The sequence below is a fragment of the Panthera onca genome, chromosome B2 (genome assembly GCF_046562875.1).
Source record: "Panthera onca isolate mPanOnc1 chromosome B2, mPanOnc1 haplotype 2, whole genome shotgun sequence".
NCBI lineage: Eukaryota > Metazoa > Chordata > Mammalia > Carnivora > Felidae > Panthera > Panthera onca.
In genome coordinates this window covers 75,866,629-75,885,467 of record NC_138343.1, presented here as the reverse complement: position 1 = coordinate 75,885,467, position 18,839 = coordinate 75,866,629, and the positions used below count along the sequence as shown (strand labels likewise).

The 18,839-nt window shown below is 38.4% G+C and overlaps 1 protein-coding gene across 1 annotated transcript in view; it reads left to right on the top strand.

Moving 5' to 3' along the window:
- Positions 1–15,852, top strand: part of TBX18 (T-box transcription factor 18) — a 30,062-nt gene extending 14,210 nt beyond the window's left edge. Inside the window, exons 5-8 of the mRNA XM_060616093.3 lie at positions 1,733–1,900; positions 4,871–4,935; positions 11,200–11,294; positions 12,841–15,852. Of these exons, the coding sequence (XP_060472076.2) occupies positions 1,733–1,900; positions 4,871–4,935; positions 11,200–11,294; positions 12,841–13,565 (1,053 nt within the window). The 3' untranslated portion in view covers positions 13,566–15,852. The remainder of the gene's footprint in view (positions 1–1,732; positions 1,901–4,870; positions 4,936–11,199; positions 11,295–12,840) is intronic.
- The last annotated feature ends 2,987 nt before the right edge of the window (positions 15,853–18,839 follow it).

Below are 18,839 nucleotides of genomic sequence, written 5' to 3'. Positions count from 1 at the left end.
TTATACTCCTAATCGCCTCCCCATCAAATGGGTCTGGTAGGCACTATCATTAGATCCGCCACCCAGGCATTTCCTCTCCTGAGAGGAAATTTTAGGGTGAAAAACAAAACAAAATTGACCACTGTGCTCGTTACTGCCTGGGAGTAGAGACATCCTCTTATGGTAGCAAACATGCTTTCCAGGTATAGAGCTGTTTGTTTTAGGGCTGACCGAATATTCTGAATTTGGCTTCATTAAACTGTCTGCGTCTTGAAAAACATGAGGCAGGTCAATCACTGTGTTTTTCCAAGACTTAGTTTAAGTATTTCTTTTCTTAACTCCCAAACCCGCAAGTCTGAATTCAAATTGTGTAACTCAGGAAAGATATAGCTTTGTTAACTGAACTAATTAATGAATACCTGACTGGACTCTCAGCAGCAAATAAAAAATTTCACTGGACAAGGATATTTCTTTACTCTACCTCCTATGCCTTGAAAGCATAAAACGTATACAGAAGGAGAAAAAAATTCACCCACAATCCCATCATCTAAACATGACCACTGTTCATAGCTTTCGGTGGGTTCTTTTTATTTTCTATTTTCATATAATTGTGATAAGTTTATAAACTTGGAACATTTAACGTTTAAACTGAAGCATTTTATTTTGTGGTTAAAAATGTCCTAAACAGGCTTTAGTAATGGCTGAATAACACCTATCCCATTGTATAGACTTTCATTGACCTAACCAATCTGCTCATGTGGCATATTGTTTTTCCACCGTTATAAATGGCACACTGCCTATTCTACATGAAGTGCTTTTTTGGATTTGAAATATTTCCTTAGGATAAATTCTCAGAAGTGAAATCGTTGGGTAGAAGGTAGCTGAACCATATTATCAGATTTCCCTAGTAGAGTCTGAGTGCGTTAGCTTTTCCATCCCCAGGTGCCTGGGTTTTGAAAGTTTCATTGTCATGAAGGTGTAGACACTGGGTTCTCTGGGAAAACCAGGGATATTGCAAGCCACACACAAGGCAGACCCTTGGGTGTTCTTAAAATTCCTTTTGCCCTTGAATAGGCACGTTGTCATCACCAATAGAGGAAAAATGCTCTCTTAAGAAAAACCTTGGTGTGCAAATACTTATTTTTAGGGGATGACTGTGGTTGAATTTAAATAATCATTTAAATCTCATTTTTAGTTTTACTGATTTGGGTTTTGTGTTCCATTTGGCTCATTATAAATAAAATGTTGGGGCGCCTGGGTGGCTCAGTTGGTTAAGCGTCCAACTTCACTCAGGTCATGATCTCATAGTCCGTGAGTTTGAGCCCCGCGTTGGGCTCTGTGCTGACAGCTTGGAGCCTGGAGCCTGCTTCAGATTCTCTCTTTCTCTGCCCCTCACCTACTCACACTCTGTCTCTGTCTCTCAAACATAAATAAACATTTAAAAAAATTAAAAAAAAATGTTGATGAATTTATTCTTGTGTTTTCAGAAACAGAAAATTAGATGTTAAGTTCATGATTATTCACAAGGTTCCACCAAAATTATGACTCTCTTTTTCCTTTTGTAGTTTTATGCATATTTTACAAATAACTTCTTAGCCCTTCCTCTACAATTTTGATATATTTTATTTACTTTTTTGATATACTTTATTAAACTGGCACTTCTGCCAATTTTTCTTACACATTAAATATTTAGTCATGGTGATAAGACTGGGCAGAAGTTCTTGATATTTTTGGCCTTCTTTCCTTGATACAGATTATTCTTCATTCTATGCACAAATACCAACCACGAGTCCATGTCATCCGTAAAGACTGCGGGGATGATCTTTCTCCCATCAAGCCTGTTCCATCTGGGGACGGAGTAAAGGCATTCTCCTTCCCAGAAACTGTCTTCACGACTGTCACTGCCTATCAGAATCAGCAGGTATTGTTCTCAGAGTTTGTATCTTTCTAGAGTTTTCGTTTCAGGGGTAAATTGAAAGCTAGCTATCCTTTTCACTGTATCTCAGTGTTACCAACTGTCATAAAGCATTTGCCATATAAGACATCCAGAGAGTGTGTGCGTGTGTGTGTGTGTGTGTGTGTGTGTGTATAAAAATCTTTTTCTGTGATTCTCCAAGTAAGGCTACTATCGTGAGAATTTCTTTAGACAAGAATGTGTCTCATGACTGGCAATGTAGGTTTACTTTCCATTTTGAGATATGGAATCATAAAGTCATAATTAAAATTAAAAAGCATGTGGAAATAGACAAGAAGAATATGAAAGATTGCCTAGGAAATAAACAAGTAGAATTTGAAAGATAACACATTATTTTAAAACTATAATCCATGTATTATAGGAAATATTTCAGAGGCATTTATCTTATATAGTCATTTTGGTACATATACAAAAAGGGCTGTTTCTTTCAAGATAGGCTTTAATTGTGACAGAAGGTGATACATAGGCTTATAAGTTGAGAGATCAATTGTGGAGTAATCTTTTCATAAAATTAGTAATAATTTCAGAGGTGAAGTATTTCTTTTTGATATTGGTAAGTGTATGTATTTCTTTAAGGCTGTGTCAAGTAAGTGGAAAATTGATTTGAGGCAATTTTTTTAGTCCATGCAGTTACGGCGAGTTTTCGTAAAAAATCGTGATGTAGTTGAGGCTGATATGGTATGTGGTAGATTTTTTTCTTCTTTAGTTTTAGTGATCAACAGAATTATTTTAGCTCTCCACTTATTACGTTTATTTACATCTCAGTTAGATGTTAAACTCTGTTGTGGTTTCTGTTGTTTTAAAGCTTATGAGGAGGTTTGGATCCTGTCCTCTGCATCTTACTTTAGGGCTGGGGGGCTCATCCCCTCTCATCCATGGGGAGACGCCAGCCCCACAGCTGAAGATGTCCCGTTCTCTCATTCACGTTGTCATGCTTTTATATAGACTTTTAGAAACAAGCATGAAATTAACCTTTAGAAGGACTGGAAATTATTAGGAAGATATTCTTAAAATATGTTAGGTGCAGAGAATGAATTTTTTTTTGTTTTAGGAAAAATGCATAAGGAGAAAAAGAGCTGAGATATTCACTACCTTTTAAGGAACCCCAGTTATCTTCTTTCTCTCTCTCTGCCTCTTTCTCTGTCTCAAGCACAAACAAATTAGCCATGTCAAATGTGTGTATTCTCCCGGCCTCTGTGATACAATAAACAAGATACAATAAGCTTTTGGTACATGTTGGTGACTAACACCAGTTGATAAACATTGACAAATCAGTTAATAGGGTAAGAAACTTCAAAAGGAAATTGATAATGACAAAATGCAGTGATGTTCATTTTTTATCTTCTTGGCTACTATTTTTAAGAACTCATGGAAAATTGGTAGGCAGCTTAGCCTGGTGGTTAGCATGGGTTCTGAAGCCTAGAGTCCCAGCCTAATTCTATTGCCAAGTAACCTTATGAAACCATAGGAAACTTAAGCCTCAGTTTAAAAAAAAACCATAAAATTGGGATAATAACTATGTATAAGTTGCCATGAGAATTAAATGAAATATGTGTATAAAATTCTCACTACAGCATACATAGTATGCACTCAGGAATAAAAATAATGATAATAGTAGTATATCTCTATTCAGACAAGGCACCATTATATAAATCTGTACTCTTTTTTGAAATACTACTTTAAATGAACATTTAAGTTATTTAATGTTATTTAAATATTATTTAAATGAACAAAGAATTAAGCCATAATGAATTATAAAGAACTCCATCAATGACAGAATGGCAGTCATGCTGAATTAATTAGCAAACCTTTACATTATATCCTTTATAAGGTAGTTTTATCCACATACTAAGACAGTATCATGTGGAGCACATGTATCTCAGGTACTGCACAGAGCACACAGAGGACAATATAGGGGACTGCAGAAGACTTTTCAAAGATGCCCCCCCCCCTTTTTTTTTTTTGGTCTTAGTGTTATCCAATAGTTTTCATTTGTCCTTAGCCAAAATGGTACCATCGGAAGTATGTTCATTAACTTGGTAGATTCCACTAAACCAAAGAGCATAAAAAACAAAGCATGATGTGCTTCTTTGAAAACAGGCTGTAAATTCCTTTGGGCAAGGTGCAGATCTGTTAAGAAATAGATGAGATGTTGTTTATTAGTGTCAATTACAAGATGGTATAACTAAAAACTATGTTTAATGGAAATGATTAGGCCATTTGTAAAAATTCTACCCCCAAATTTTAGTTAAAATTAAAGCATCATTTATTTCTACTACATGAATAGGATTTAATCTCATTAGAGTCTTCCAGTAGTGGTTACCTCTGGTTAGACATTCACTATATTGCTCTGACCAGGTCAGGATTCAACAGAAAAAAAACAGGAAAGAATAAAACTTTAAGATGAGAGCCATAAAGATGATTCAAAGAGAGACAAAAATACAAAGGCAGAAAAGTTAAAGAAGTGTATATTACCTTCAGAAGAAGAGAGGAATATGTTGAAGCTTAATAGCATTCAAGCATATAAATAACTTGAATAAATAGAAGTTGGATATTAGCTGTTATCCATTACCACAGAGTTGAAGGGAAGTGCTTTAGTTCAGAGGGATTGAAAACAAAGGACAAGTTATCAAGAGAAGATTCAGAATTTCCTTCTCTAGTGATATTAAAAGCAAAACAAATTTTATTTACAGAGTTTGAGTATGGATGGGGATTGTCTTTTTCTTAGCAGATGAATGTCTAGGTGATTTCTGAAATTTTCTTTTGATTTGCAGCTAAAATAATAAAATACCTGAGAAATAGGGGAGAGGAACACAGTCAATTTTGGAATTGCTTGTAGTTCTTCTACCATTTCTGTCTTTAATAACCTTCCTTGACATTTCTAATATTTGTTATGACTTTTTTCCTGCTCTGCAGATTACTCGCCTAAAGATAGATAGGAATCCATTTGCCAAAGGCTTTCGAGACTCTGGGCGTAACCGGTAAGTCTTAGTGAAGAGCATTTTGGCTCTGATAAATATATTTGACTTTTTATTGTGAATTTTCCATTACAAGGTAAAGAGTTAAATTTACTGACATGATTTTGAAATCATTTTCTGATGAGGATTAAAATTTGTCGCTAACACTGGGCCTTGGAGGTAACTTATTTTTGGGTCTAGTGCTGGAGTCTGCCCATTCCTAAGGTGAACTCTGATGTGTGATGCTGGCTGAAAAATGGAAGTTCTCAGGGTGCACAGTGCAGGCCACCTCTGAAGGGGGCTTGAGGAGACCTGCCCTTTAGGCACAGGGGCTTCAGTATCTCAAATCAATAGCCTGCCTTTCAGGCCCTGGGGCTTCAGTATTCTAAGTCAGTAGCCTCTGTGCATCTGCTCACGGTTTAGAATTTGCTTAGTGATATCACAACAATCTATTGATTCTGTTTTTCGAACATGGTGGGGTTTCTCTTTCCCTCAGATTTCCAACTAGAATATGAAACTACTCCCCTTTGCCAAGAGAGCTGATGTTCTTTAGTTTCCAAATTTGTCTTGGCTCCGCTGACAGCCACACACTTGTTTATTTTTTCTGTGGCGTGTTTTATGGTGTTTGTACTAAGTGGGAGAGCTACAATAATGAATTCCACTCTATTACTTTTATCAAAAAGCAGATCACCCTAGTCTGTGTGCCAAGGGTTTTTGAATTTATTGATATGACTCTATTCCAATACAGTTTGGTGCAACATTTTCTAAGATAAGTATTGATAGTAATAGTAATAATAGACTAACGTTCTCCAGAGGCCTTTTCAGGGTAAGGCTTTGCCTTAAATGTTTTTAAAAGCATTTTGCTTTTAGAAAGAAATATTTGATAAAGTTTTATAATTTTACTCCAGAAATTATTCTAACACTTCTTGAAAACTTGGTATTCATAGGCTGTGTCTATAGGAAGTCAAAATCCCAATTATCTTGTTTTAGGGACTGTTTGATTTAAAAGTGTTGAGAGGAAACAATCAGGTAGTAGTCCAGATATTTCATTCTTCCAGTTGATTAATCAGGCAAAGTTGGTGCAGACAGAGATTTTTTTCTCAGAATACACTCAAGTGCTTGAAGAGGTTTGGTTTCATCTTCATATGTAATGGCATTGTTAAAACACCGTGCAATGGGAGGACTAAAATGCAGCTGAAATGCACTGAGAGTGGAGTAGCCTTTAACTTAGTGCAGGTAGATCAACAAGACTGACGAATAACAGGACTGGCCAATAATTCCCTCTGAAATTCTTCATTCTGTAGGAAGATTTGCAGGTATTCCTATAATACCTGTTGTCTGATATATTGAAGTTATTCTGTCTTTTTTTAGATGTTTGTTTCAGTGTGGAGAAAACTTTGCTTGGCTTTTGCTGTTACATTAGTTCTTAGTTAACTTTGCTGTTCAGAGGAGTTTTTAAAAGCTGAATAATTTAGTAACCGAGGTGGTCACTGGTGAGGGACTGAAGGGAGCCTTTGGGGTGACTTCTTTTCTACCTTGACAAGCACTTAATGGAATCTTCTTGTGGTTTTGGTTATAGCAGTATAGTATTTATCCATTTAAGAGTCTTACATTACTTCCAATTCATTTTTTTTTTTTAATTTTTTTTTCAACGTTTTTTATTTATTTTTTTGGGACAGAGAGAGACAGAGCATGAACAGGGGAGGGTCAGAGAGAGAGGGAGACACAGAACAGGCTCCAGGCTCCGAGCCATCAGCCCAGAGCCCGACGCGGGGCTCGAACTCACGGACCGTGAGATCGTGACCTGGCTGAAGTCGGACGCTTAACCGACTGCGCCACCCAGGCGCCCCCCAATTCATTTTTTTAAAGCAGAGAATACATTTATTAAAACTCGCTGAAACTCCAGGAAGGCAGCATTGAGGTGTAAAGAATATATAGCCAGGAACTGTGTCCAGCTTCTCCTATAGGACTAACCTACCAAACACATCACTGCTGTCAACACTGGGAGAATCACACTGCTTGTATACTGTCGGTTCATTTTTGAAGCAATACATTTAAAAATATTTTTAAAGGTGTATTTTGGATAGATAACAATAGTGAATGAGCCTACAAATAGAAGTGAGATGATAAGATGCATATGACAAGTTTTCACAAAGAATTCTAGAAACATCAGCATAATGAAAAACATTGGGTTTTTAAAATTTGGTCAGTGAAAAAAAATCTGTGGGTTTGGTGAAAATAAACTAAGTCTTTGTTTGGTATCATGAAGTCAAAATACTAGGTTTGATATGAATTTTTTCCTTCCCTTTGTTTTACAAGTATAGAGTTGTCGCATCCTTAGTGCTTGTTCCTATTTCTTTACTGACTCTTAATTTTTTAGTTTTTAAAAAAGTTTTTTTAAATTTATGTTATTTGTTTTTGAGAGAGAGAGAAACAGAGTGTGGGGTGGGGGGTGCAGAAAGAGAGGGAGACAAAGAATCTGAAGCAGGCTCCAGGCTCTGAACTGTCAGCACAGAGCCTGAGGCAGGGATCGAACTCACCGACGCGACGCGAGATCATAACCTGAGCCGAAGTAGGATGCCCAGCCAACTGAGCCACCCAGGTGCCCCTAAAATTTTTAGTTTTTAAAGGACATACAGAACATAATGAATTATGTTTTAACACTTACTAAATTTTAAGTTTTAACACTTTGTTAAATTTTTTTTGTTTGCGTCAATTATTTAAGCAGTGTCGCAGTACAAGAAAAACATGTTGAGCCTATCTATAGCTTTTTGTTAGTGAAGTAAATAATTTTAATTTTTAGCTTATTAAAGTTAGTTTTCCTGCTTATGATAGATAGCTCTTCAGTCCTTATTTTGGAATGCTAAATATTTATAAATCAATATCCTCTTTTTAAAAATTTAATTTTAACATTTTCTATTGATAAATGCAAAAACACATGTATAGAGGAGCGGATTTGGTCAGCTTTGAAGATTTCTAACTTACCTATTATTTTCGTTTAAAAAAGAGTAAGTTATATGTAAGACTTGGAGGGTGCCTTGGTGTTGAGGGCTTGGGGAAGGAGTGATATTTTTTTCACAGAAATAGAGAAGAAAGCCCAAGAGAAAAAGTTAATTATATTTCTTTAATACCCCTGGTTGTGTTGTTTTGTTGATACTACTTTTTAACATAAATTCTGTTTTTATTTTTCCCCACACATGAAATAAACAAATTAAGCAGGACAAGAAATAAACATGGACTTGTGATTTTTTAAACTTTATAAAACAATTTGCTTTAATTAAAAATTATCCCTTCCTGGTTATTTATGGCTCCACAGCCTATTTTATAGGAATCAGTAGCTTCAACCCTTAAAAGCTCTCCTGCAAGACATTTGCTACGTGAAAGAGAATTTATGTGCTGAGAATAGTTTCATTCTTCAGTTAGGCCTTGGGTTTGACCCTATAAAATTTTTTACTCAGGAAGGTACAGAAATTTCTCTGCTTTAAATACTTCAGGAAAAACATAACCATTTTACTAAATAAACTTGGCCATTTGATAGCATAAATTAGGGTGGTGATAAAATGTGGAAATTGTTCAAAGGCATCTTGTATAAATTATCGCCTTGGCTACACTCCTGCAGGAGGTGCTTTTATCTTTTCTTTAACTAGATGGGAAAAGTCTCCATTACTAGAGAAAATGAAGGCCTTTTTTAAAAAGTCCAGATTCAGCTAATAAATATTTTATAACTGTTTCCTGCACAATATCTGAAATCCTTTCTGGAACTTGCAGTGTGAAACAGCAGCCTCGAGAAAAATATCGATAGCTCCAAGTCAGCTGACTTGTCGATATGTCACCTTCAGAGCATCCCTTTAAAGCTTGGGATTATATGTTTGTGATGATCAATAACATCTCCCCAAGAATTTGGTCTATGGATTTGTATTTGAAGCATAGTAAAGTTTACACGGCTAAAACAGATAATGCAATAATGCACATCTCTGCAGTTAATACATGTCTAAGTCCAGTGGATGCTTATTAATTACCTCTTAGCAAACTCCCCTTGAGACCACTCCGTGACCACTTTGGTATCCTTAGTACTTAGAACTGTGATTACTAGAACTCATCCATGTGGTAATGAAAAAGCAGTTTTGTACAAAACTGCATCCTAACATTCTTTAGGATTAAAAAAAAGCTTGTTTCTAGAAAGTCATAAAAACTGAGTACAAGCTAAATATAGATGAATCAGATAAGTAGTCCCCAGCATTCATTAGTTGAGTATTAAATGCAGCCTGCAGGCTACATGGGTTTTGGGACTGACCAAGCTGCCAAACTGCCCCCAAATCAATACTTTCATGTATGTAAAATATTACTGAGTAGAGTGATCTTGCATTTGGCTTGTAGTCAGCCACAGATATGATGTCTGGTTTTGGAAAAATCACTTAGTAGCAAACAATTTTAGTGCTAGGAAATGAGGCAGAGCTTTTGTAAAGAATCCTCACTTTGTGGGAAACTGAAGTCCAGGGAGGTTAAAACATTTACTTAGGGTCACACAATGAATTTTAATGAATTGCAGCCACAGCCCAATTCTCCTGACCCCCAATCCAGTGTTCTTACCATGAAATAATCCTCTCTCTGTGCAACACTGATTATATCCAAAGCCAGATTCTGCCCTTCACTGTCAGTGCAGCCCAGGTGTAAGGCATGTGCAGGGTCCACTCTGTTCCCCTTTGGCAGCCCAGTACTAGCACCTGTGTGGGGCTGGTGATGGCTCTTTGAAGTGCTTTAAGAGCAGCACCCCCTGAACTTATGACTTGAGAGATGAGTCAGGTCCATGCTTGGGCTCACGTGAGGATGGCTCATACACACAACCGGTGATGGGTACTCACACCACCCATCCACACACATATCGCTGTCCCTTCTGTCACTAAGATGTGGTAGTGATGCTCCGTGGAGTCATGATAGATGTCAACAAATTAATAGATTCTATACTCTGAACACTCTAAGGAAGTAAATTCAGTGTGTAAAACCTTAGAGCAGTAGGGCAAGTTGTATAAGATGGTTTTATCTGCATATAGCACTCACTATGAGTGTTTAGAGTTTTCCCCATGTCGTGTAGGTGATATGACTCCAGGATGAGGGGGGTCCTGTAGTCTTTGTTCATAGTTCTTATTTGGGGATGCAAGGTGTCCAGAGGAAGTAGCAAGTTGAGCACAAGCTATTAGAGAAAGACCTGATCTTTAACATTTGCATTAAATATAGATTATCTGTGTTAAATAAAAGTGTGTTTGACAATCACAAGAGATGTCTGAGTATTGCTGGACACTCAGAAAGCAGGCATTTCCTACAAATCGCTTAGGGCTGTGGTAGTTGAGGGAAGACTGAGGTCTTGAGAATGGGTGAGTGAAGCGCCTCATTTCCAGAACATAGAGGACTTAGTTATCTGATATAAGGAGAAGAAGATTCTGAATCACTTATGGTAGGAGATACATACATACCTTTATGTATGTATTTAGAGTAGTTACCTTTGTTTTCAAATATACATATTTCATGTAAATGGTTTACAACCAACCTGTCCTGTGTCTTTAAGTATCCATTCATTAAGTGTATGTAAAGGCCTGAAAAGAATGATGCTGATACTAGCCCCAGATACTACACCAGCCTGTGAGATCACCTTCCTGTGTTCCTTCTGCATGTTGGGCTGAGAGATCAGTGCTGCCTCCTACCTTCCTGGACTCCCTATTGCTGGAGGGGAGCCCATCCTGGCTCTACTGGGTGTGGTGGAGATTGCGCCCCCCAGAGAGTAGTCAGTTTTCTTTGGATGAGTGTTCTTCTAAAGTTGGCTACCGAGGCACTGAATGATGGGCAGAAGTGCCTCTTCAGCAAAATTGGCTTTACAGGGTCATGCTTTTGTCTCAAAGCCTTGCTCATCAGAGGGAGAAGTAATGTTACAGGGAAAGAGGGTGGATTCCAGATCCCAGCAGGGCCTTGGACTCACATCAGCTAGGATGGACCCCTTCGCCTCAGTTCCTTAGCACAGAGGGACAGCTTTTTATTCTCCGAGGTCGGCTTAGTTTTCTGAGAATGTTAACAGGACATCTTGGGTGGTTTCCATCATCTTGTGCACCTGGTGACAGAATGTAGCCCATCTCTGAAGCATTTCTTCATGCCTGTGCCAAACTCCTACCCTACCGATGTGGGGGGGGCCACCATCAACACCGGTGATGTTTTCTGAGCTGCTTATTACTGCCGAAAGCTCCAACTGCTCCTAACTAGGCTTCTTTTGTCCGCCTCCATCCCGATCCTTCCATTTAGAATGGGTTTGGAAGCCCTTGTGGAGTCATACGCATTCTGGAGACCTTCACTGCGGACTCTCACCTTTGAAGATATCCCTGGAATTCCCAAGCAAGGTAAAACAAAGTCTCCTGGGTCATAGATACAGCCAGTTCTTGACTGGAAGCTCGGGCACTGAAAAATGAATGAGTCAATTGCATCTACAATGGTGACCTCATTACCAACATCCTCTTGTGACAGGATCTATCTCTTCTGTGTGGAATGAGGATGGGGACCAGAAAAACGGTTATAGGTGAAGTCTTGGATGTTTTAGGCTGTTTATATATTGCACGACCTTTATGTCACCCTTAAACGTCTTGTTAAAATTAGCATTGGACTGTGAGCTCCTGTGCCAGGCGCACTGCACAGGGAGTCGCCAGTGGTGGTCCCAGTTCACCCTTTCTTGCCAGCTTCTTTCTTCACTTCCTTCAGCAGCATTGCCTGTAGACACAGTTCTCCTGTTGGATTTATGCTGAGAAGATCAGGCACACTCAGGCAGACTTCCTCTGGCTCACCTCTGAGTATTTCCCCCAAGCTCAGGCTAGTGTTTCCTCATGGAGAGCTGCATGCCAAGGAATGATGCTTCCTTCTCTGCTCGGTAGGTAGGACTCTCAGCCCACTCCTGCACTCAGGCTTTTTATGCCTGATCCTGCCCAGCAACCCGGTGACAATTAACATGCTGGGTTTTAGATAATTATCATTGACCGGCTTGGGCTTTTAGATTATTTTGAGAAGCTATATAAAAGACTGTTGCTGGAGCAATGAAGGCTTTACAACCTGTCCAGCCTGTTTGAATTCTCTCCCCCTAACTTCTGTCAAGTTTGCAAACATCAATCTGCCAGCGAATCCAGAGAGGGGAAGAGGGCCACCACCACCATTATTGATTGGACCCAGGGTTAACCACCCTCTCTGTTTCAAAGGACTGTTTCTATGGTGGGCCTTTGCTCTCGTGTTAGCATGTGAGTCACCAACCTGTTTTCTGGTTGGAAATAAGATTTTTGAAGTTCTAGACTATTGTCTTCTTGCAATAGCCCTCTGGGGTACAGCCATTGATGCACACAAGCTTTTGGTGGGAAGCTGCAGATGTGTTTGAGGCAGGATGTGTCTTTGACCAGTTTGGCTCTTTCCTTTAAGTTACTTCTATTTTCTTGCAAGAAAACATATCGACCCAGAGCAAGGTCTGCTGAAAAAGTAAAATAAGGAAAGAAGACAGATGATAACTATACTCTCTGAAGACGATACAGAGTGAGATGAAATTTATAAAGTTGCCAGAAAAGTCAGTATTCGTAATATTTATTAGAGAAAAATCTGAAGCCTTTGGGAAAGCTGATGGAGGGAGAAAATGTGAAAATTCTATGTGGCAGTGTCCTAATATCCTCTGCAGTAAAAAAAAATTATTGCCTGGGGAGATCATTTGCCTTGGGAATGTTGAGAGGATCTGTGTCTAACATGTTGCTGTCGGAATTCAGTAAAGTTATAATTCCTTGAGAGACAAAAGCATCTCCTTTTCGTTGTTCAGTGTAGGCTTCCTTGTGACAAGCTGTGTCTCGCTCATGCTCACAAAATCGAAAGGCAGACATGGCTGTAGAGTCGTTGCTCTTTACATTTCAACTTCTTTTGTAGGAAGTACGAGTTCCTCCACATTGCTCCAAGGCTCTGGGAGTGGTGTCCCTGCCACCCACCCTCATCTTTTGTCTGGCTCCCCTTGCTCCTCTCCTGCCTTCCATCTGGGGCCCAACACCAGCCAGCTGTGTAGCCTGGCCCCAGCTGACTACTCTGCCTGTGCCCGCTCTGGCCTCACCCTCAACCGATACAGCACATCCTTGGCCGAGACTTACAACAGGCTCACCAACCAGACCGGCGAGACCTTCGCCACGCCCAGGACTCCTTCCTATGTGGGCGTGAGCAGCAGCACCTCTGTGAACATGTCCATGGGCGGCGCTGATGGGGACACTTTCAGCTGCCCACAGACCAGCTTGTCCATGCAGATTTCGGGGATGTCCCCCCAGCTCCAATACATCATGCCTTCACCTTCCAGCAACACCTTTGCTGCTAACCAGACCCATCAGGGTTCCTATAACACTTTCAGGTTACACAGCCCCTGTGCCTTGTATGGATATAATTTCTCTACATCCCCCAAGCTGGCTGCCAGTCCTGAGAAAATTGTTTCTTCCCAAGGAAGTTTCTTGGGGTCCTCACCGAGTGGGACCATGACCGATCGGCAGATGTTGCCCCCTGTGGAAGGAGTGCACCTGCTTAGCAGTGGGGGTCAGCAGAGTTTCTTTGACTCTAGGACCCTAGGAAGCTTAACTCTGTCATCATCTCAAGTGTCTGCACATATGGTCTGATGAATCCTTGAAGTTTAAACCATATTCCGATTGGTCTAATGTATTTTCTTTTCTTGTTTTCTTTTTCTTTTTCTTTTTTTTTTTTGAAAGCGATATGAAAAGAAACTATCAGTAGCTTGTAAGATTTACATATAATAGGAAGTGAAGGCTCACTGAGTGTTTTGACTTTCTCATGGTGAGATTGTAATTATCTATGGTATATACATATACCGTATATAGCATGTGGAGTTTTGCAGCCTACAAAACCACATCCTCCCCCCTCCCCACCCATTTCGTCTAGTTTCACAGAGTATTGGCATAAGTAATAATGTTTAACCAAAATTCTCAGACTCTTTTAAAAACCAAACAGCAAACTTAAAACTTGGCAGTGATACTAACCAGACCAAGACTTATAACTTAATTTATCAGAAAAATGCTCTACACAGTTTCATACTTGAGTGTTGATAACTAACAGTAACCAGCACATGGAGTCTTGTGATTTCTGTTATTCTTGGGCACAATGTGAGAACCTAAAATGCAAAAGCCAGTTGAGGTCTTGGTATTAGTTCTGAGGTATTTGTAATCATGAAGGATTAGCTTTTGTGTTCTTGCTTGCTCTTGTTTGTCACAGATAGTAGATGACCTTGGTTCTGTAAAAATCCATGACCTATGATAATTTTTCACTTAAGTAAAGTGGAAGAGAGGCTTGTACTTTCTTTTCACTTTCCATTGGGTATATAAGAGGTACTTACTCATCTGCAGAGAATAAATTTCTAGTATTTTGGGTTTTTTGCTCATTTTATTTCGTTTAAGTAGACCATTAAAGAATGTTCTAGTAAACATTTTTAGATTCCAGTTTTTGCCAGGGAAGGAACACATGATATGAGTGGAATGGTAAAAAGAAAATAAATCCACCTCAAATTCTTTGATTCAAATGAGAAGTGTCTGTCTTTTTAAATCAAGAGGAATAATGTTGTCAGCTGTCCCTTAGATTTTTATAGTGTGGTTTTTCATTCAGGATATTTTTTCCATTTTGCTTTGAGATTCCTGATCCATGGTCTATAAGGAAAAAGGCATTTATGCTACTTATTTACGTCTCGTAACTCCTACAAATTGAAACCTCCCTTCCTCCTTAACTTTGTTTCTCTGAGTCTTTCCTGAAACAGATTCTAGGCTTTTATGGTATTAAATAACACTGTGAGGAATTTCAGGGGGTTATCTCCAGCAATCTGTCTTTTGGGGGTTGTAGTGCAAAGGCCAAAGCCCATTACTATAAAGACCCTCTTACAGGATGAAGGAGGAAGATACTAATTATGATAAAGGATCTATAAAACTTTTAACCTCAGCAGCATTTTCGACCTCAAAACTGGAAAAATGAAAACAGAATTAGTTTTTGAAAAATCCCTAAAATAATGTATACATGGTTGAAGATTTCAAAACAAGTAACTTCGATAGCACATTATGAGATGAATCAGAAAGGCTAAGAATGCATGGTGAGGAGCATTACCATCTGTCTGTTGAGAAACTAAAGTAATACGTCTGTTCCTTGACTCATTAACGACCTTTCATATATTTGTCAAGCTAAAGCAGTGTGATTTCCTTTCATTTGTAAACAGAATTGCTTTAACTCTTCCCTAGTTTAGATGGGGAAAGGGTGTAGTTCCTGATTTGCTTCTTTACTTTAACACAACATGGCTGTTAAATATTTAGGCTGATAACTATTTGAAAAGTAGTTGCACAGGATATGACTCTGTTTATGGATGTTGATAAATTTCCCCATGGATTCTGTAACAATTCATCAAATTAGTATTGATTTTTAAATTGAAGATTAGCACGAAGGGACACAAACTATTTCCAGTAGGTAGATCTGTATAAGATGTTTGTGTGTGGTGTTGATTGCTTGACAGAGATTTAGGAAAAGTCCTCATGAGTACATCCCAGCCTTAATGCTTAGTACAGTTCAAGAACAAGAGTTTTCTATCTTAAGAAGACATGGAAATTAATTAATGATCCATCCCCATATATACTAATAGGGAGAGCATTTTCCTTTTTGCTGTTGGTGATATGAAATGATACCACAATACGAGTAGAATTTTTTATTAATTTTTTTTGATTTAGCAATATTGTACAAATTGCTGTTTCCTTTAGGCTTTACTGTAAATATTAATCACCATGTCACTTCAAAGACTAGCCTTTTATCATTATATTAAATGACATACATGCATTGATAATTATAATTATATATCTGTATTTTATTAAAAAAGTGCTTAAGAAATTATATATTAAAGTGTGTTACTAAACCCTTTTACGACTTTGGAGGGTAATCATTTAAAGTGTCTATAAATGTTGTTCCAAGAACAAGCACACATATGAACACCCCAAACACAAATTTTGTAGCTTTCGATTACAAGGCATGGCAAAATGGGTCTGGCATTCATTTTTCATATGTTAAATATAATTTCTTGGTGCCCTGACCATGTCATTGAAGGTGAAGCCCTGACAAATGTTGAACACATGAAAATTCAAATGTAAGAAGAGAAGGACATGGTGGTATGTTTTGTTTCTGGTCTAGGGGAGAAGGGCAAGCATACAAGAATGAGGCGCTTTTACCACTGACCAGTGATGACAGATCACTTCTAGACCCCTTGACTGGAAAACATTCCAAGGGACATTGTGATGAGGTGATGCTGCTGCTATCACAGCCAGTCACATTTTGAAAATTAACACTTGCTTCTATACAAGCTCCTTCCCAGAGGTCAACAGCTTTTCACAAGCAGGGCACCCACTTGCTGACCCCTGATTTCTGGAATGTAGGGGGTCAGGAGACTTCCACAGTCCCCAGAAGAGATTGGAGCACAAGGTTGCTGATCTAGCAAAGGATCACCCTCACTCTTCACATTAATTAATGGAATTTTGAGCAAAAGAAACCTCACTTTAAAATGTGAATTCCTCTCGGGGTGCCTGGGTGGCTCAGTTGGTTGAGCACCCGACTTCGGTTCAGGTCATGATCTTGCAGTTTGAGCTCCAGCCCTGCATTGGTCTCTGTGCTGACAGCTCAAAGCCTGAAGCCTGCTTCAGATTCTATGTCTCCTTCTCTCTCTGTCCCTCCCCCGCTCTCTTTCTCTCTCTCTCAAAAATAAATAAACATTTTAAAAAAATGTGAATTCTTCTTGAGACATCACTCCCCAGATTTAAACCTAAATCAGCAACTTGCACCTCACTATGAATTAGATAAACATAAGCTTTGGAGGTAGCCAGAAGTTTGATTAGAAGAAAAGAGCAATTTTTGGAGTAGGGCAATTCTGGAAAGATTTGGAAGGGAAGAGGAAGGTGCAAGGAGAAGGCTCTCTAACCAAACTTGGTGTAAAGCCATTAAAAATAATCATTTCATGAGCTTCTTTCAGGAGTCATGGCAGAGCTGGTGGATGCTATGCTGATGCTGTCTCTAATTAGACAGGTTTGTAAAGAATCCTTTCAAAGTGCAACCATGCCGGGTTTCCTCATGGGGAGTTTATTGACTCATTTACATGGAGGTTTTCTAAAGCTTTCCATTGGAAATTAAATAATTTTATTAAGTTATTACCACATTATGTTTTAATATCCTTGATTGTCAGTCATTCTGTAAAATACGTGCTGAGGGATGCCTGGGTGGCTCAGTTGGTTAAGTGTCCGACTTCAGCTCAGGTCATGATCTCATGGTTTGTGAGTTAGAGCCCCGCATTGGGCTCTGTGCTGACAGCACGGAGCCTACTTGGGATTCTCTCCCTCTCTCTCTGCCCCTCCCCTGTGTGCTCTCTCTCTCTCTCTCTCAAAATAAACTTAAAAAATACATGCTGAGTTGAGAGTAAGGTTGACTATGTGAACAGTTAGGTAGACATACATGAATGCAACCTTCTAAGAGCTCAAAGCTTAAAAACATTAGTGATGGAAATGAGCAAATAATAGATATTCAAGCATAAAAACATCCAAGACATATATAAACATAGTGTCCTTCTACATGCTGATAGACTTTCAAATAATAAATTTTCTTTTTTTTGGAATTTTGATATGGTGAGAACATCATTCCTTGGGAATTAGGGAGCTTGGTTTCAAACCATGGACTTCCCAATCATGATTTTGGACAAAAACTTCATCACCTCAGATCTCAGTTTTTTTATGTGTGAAAGGGGTAGCCGAAATGAGGAACTTTACTGTTCCTTTCAGTTTTAAATTCATATGACAGTTTATAGAAAACATTCAGCTGTATAATAGGAAAATAGTTTTATAAAAATATATCTTTATATAGGTCTTTTGGAAAAAAATACATATTTGTGTATATCTATTTTTACAAAGAACATACCATAACCAGGATTATTTTATTTTATTTTATTTTATTTATTTTATTTTATTTTTTTAACGTTTATTTATTTTTGAGACAGAGAGACAGAGCATGAACGGGCGAGGGTCAGAGAGAGAGGGAGACACAGAATTCAAAACAGGCTCCAGCACATGAATGACTCTGAGCTGTCAGCACAGAGCCCGACGTGGGGCTTGAACTCAACAGACCGCGAGATCATGACCTGAGCCGAAGTCGGACGCTCAGCCATCCAGGCGCCCCTGGCAGGATTACTTTAAATTTATTGGATTACTTAGAATTTACCTTTTAAATGGAACTATCCTTTGTTAGTTATAATATGTAGGGCATACTTTAATGTTTTAGTATTTGGAAGAATCTGAACTTAAGGTATTTGCTACTTTACAGTGAACAGAAAAAGATGTTAATAAAATTTCTTTTTCATGATGCTCTTATTGAATGGCATAAAATTATTTCAATTTGGAATAAGTAGTAAAATATCTAGAGATCATTTCAAGTACATTCAAAATAAATTTTGATGTATCATCATCCAGAAAACACTTGAATGTGTCTTTTTGAAGGGTTTGATTCATGCTGAGACTCACATACAATAATATAAAACAGTTGATTATTCTCTAATTCATAGAATTTATACAAGGCTGGATCTTCATACACATCCTGTGTCCACATTTTACATTATAGTGATCAGGTCCTAGAATAACTTAATAAGGGCGAAATATTTTTCTGAATAACAGCTTTGTTGAGCCACAATTCACAAGCCATACAATTCACTTATTTAAAGTGAGAAATTCAATGGTTTTTAGTATATTCAGAGTTGTGCAACCATTGCCACAATCAATTTTAGAACATTTTCATCACCCTGCGAAAATCTCTGTGCCAATTAACAATCACCCCACCTTTCCCTCTACCCCTTCTTTACCCCAAAGTCCTAGGCAACCACT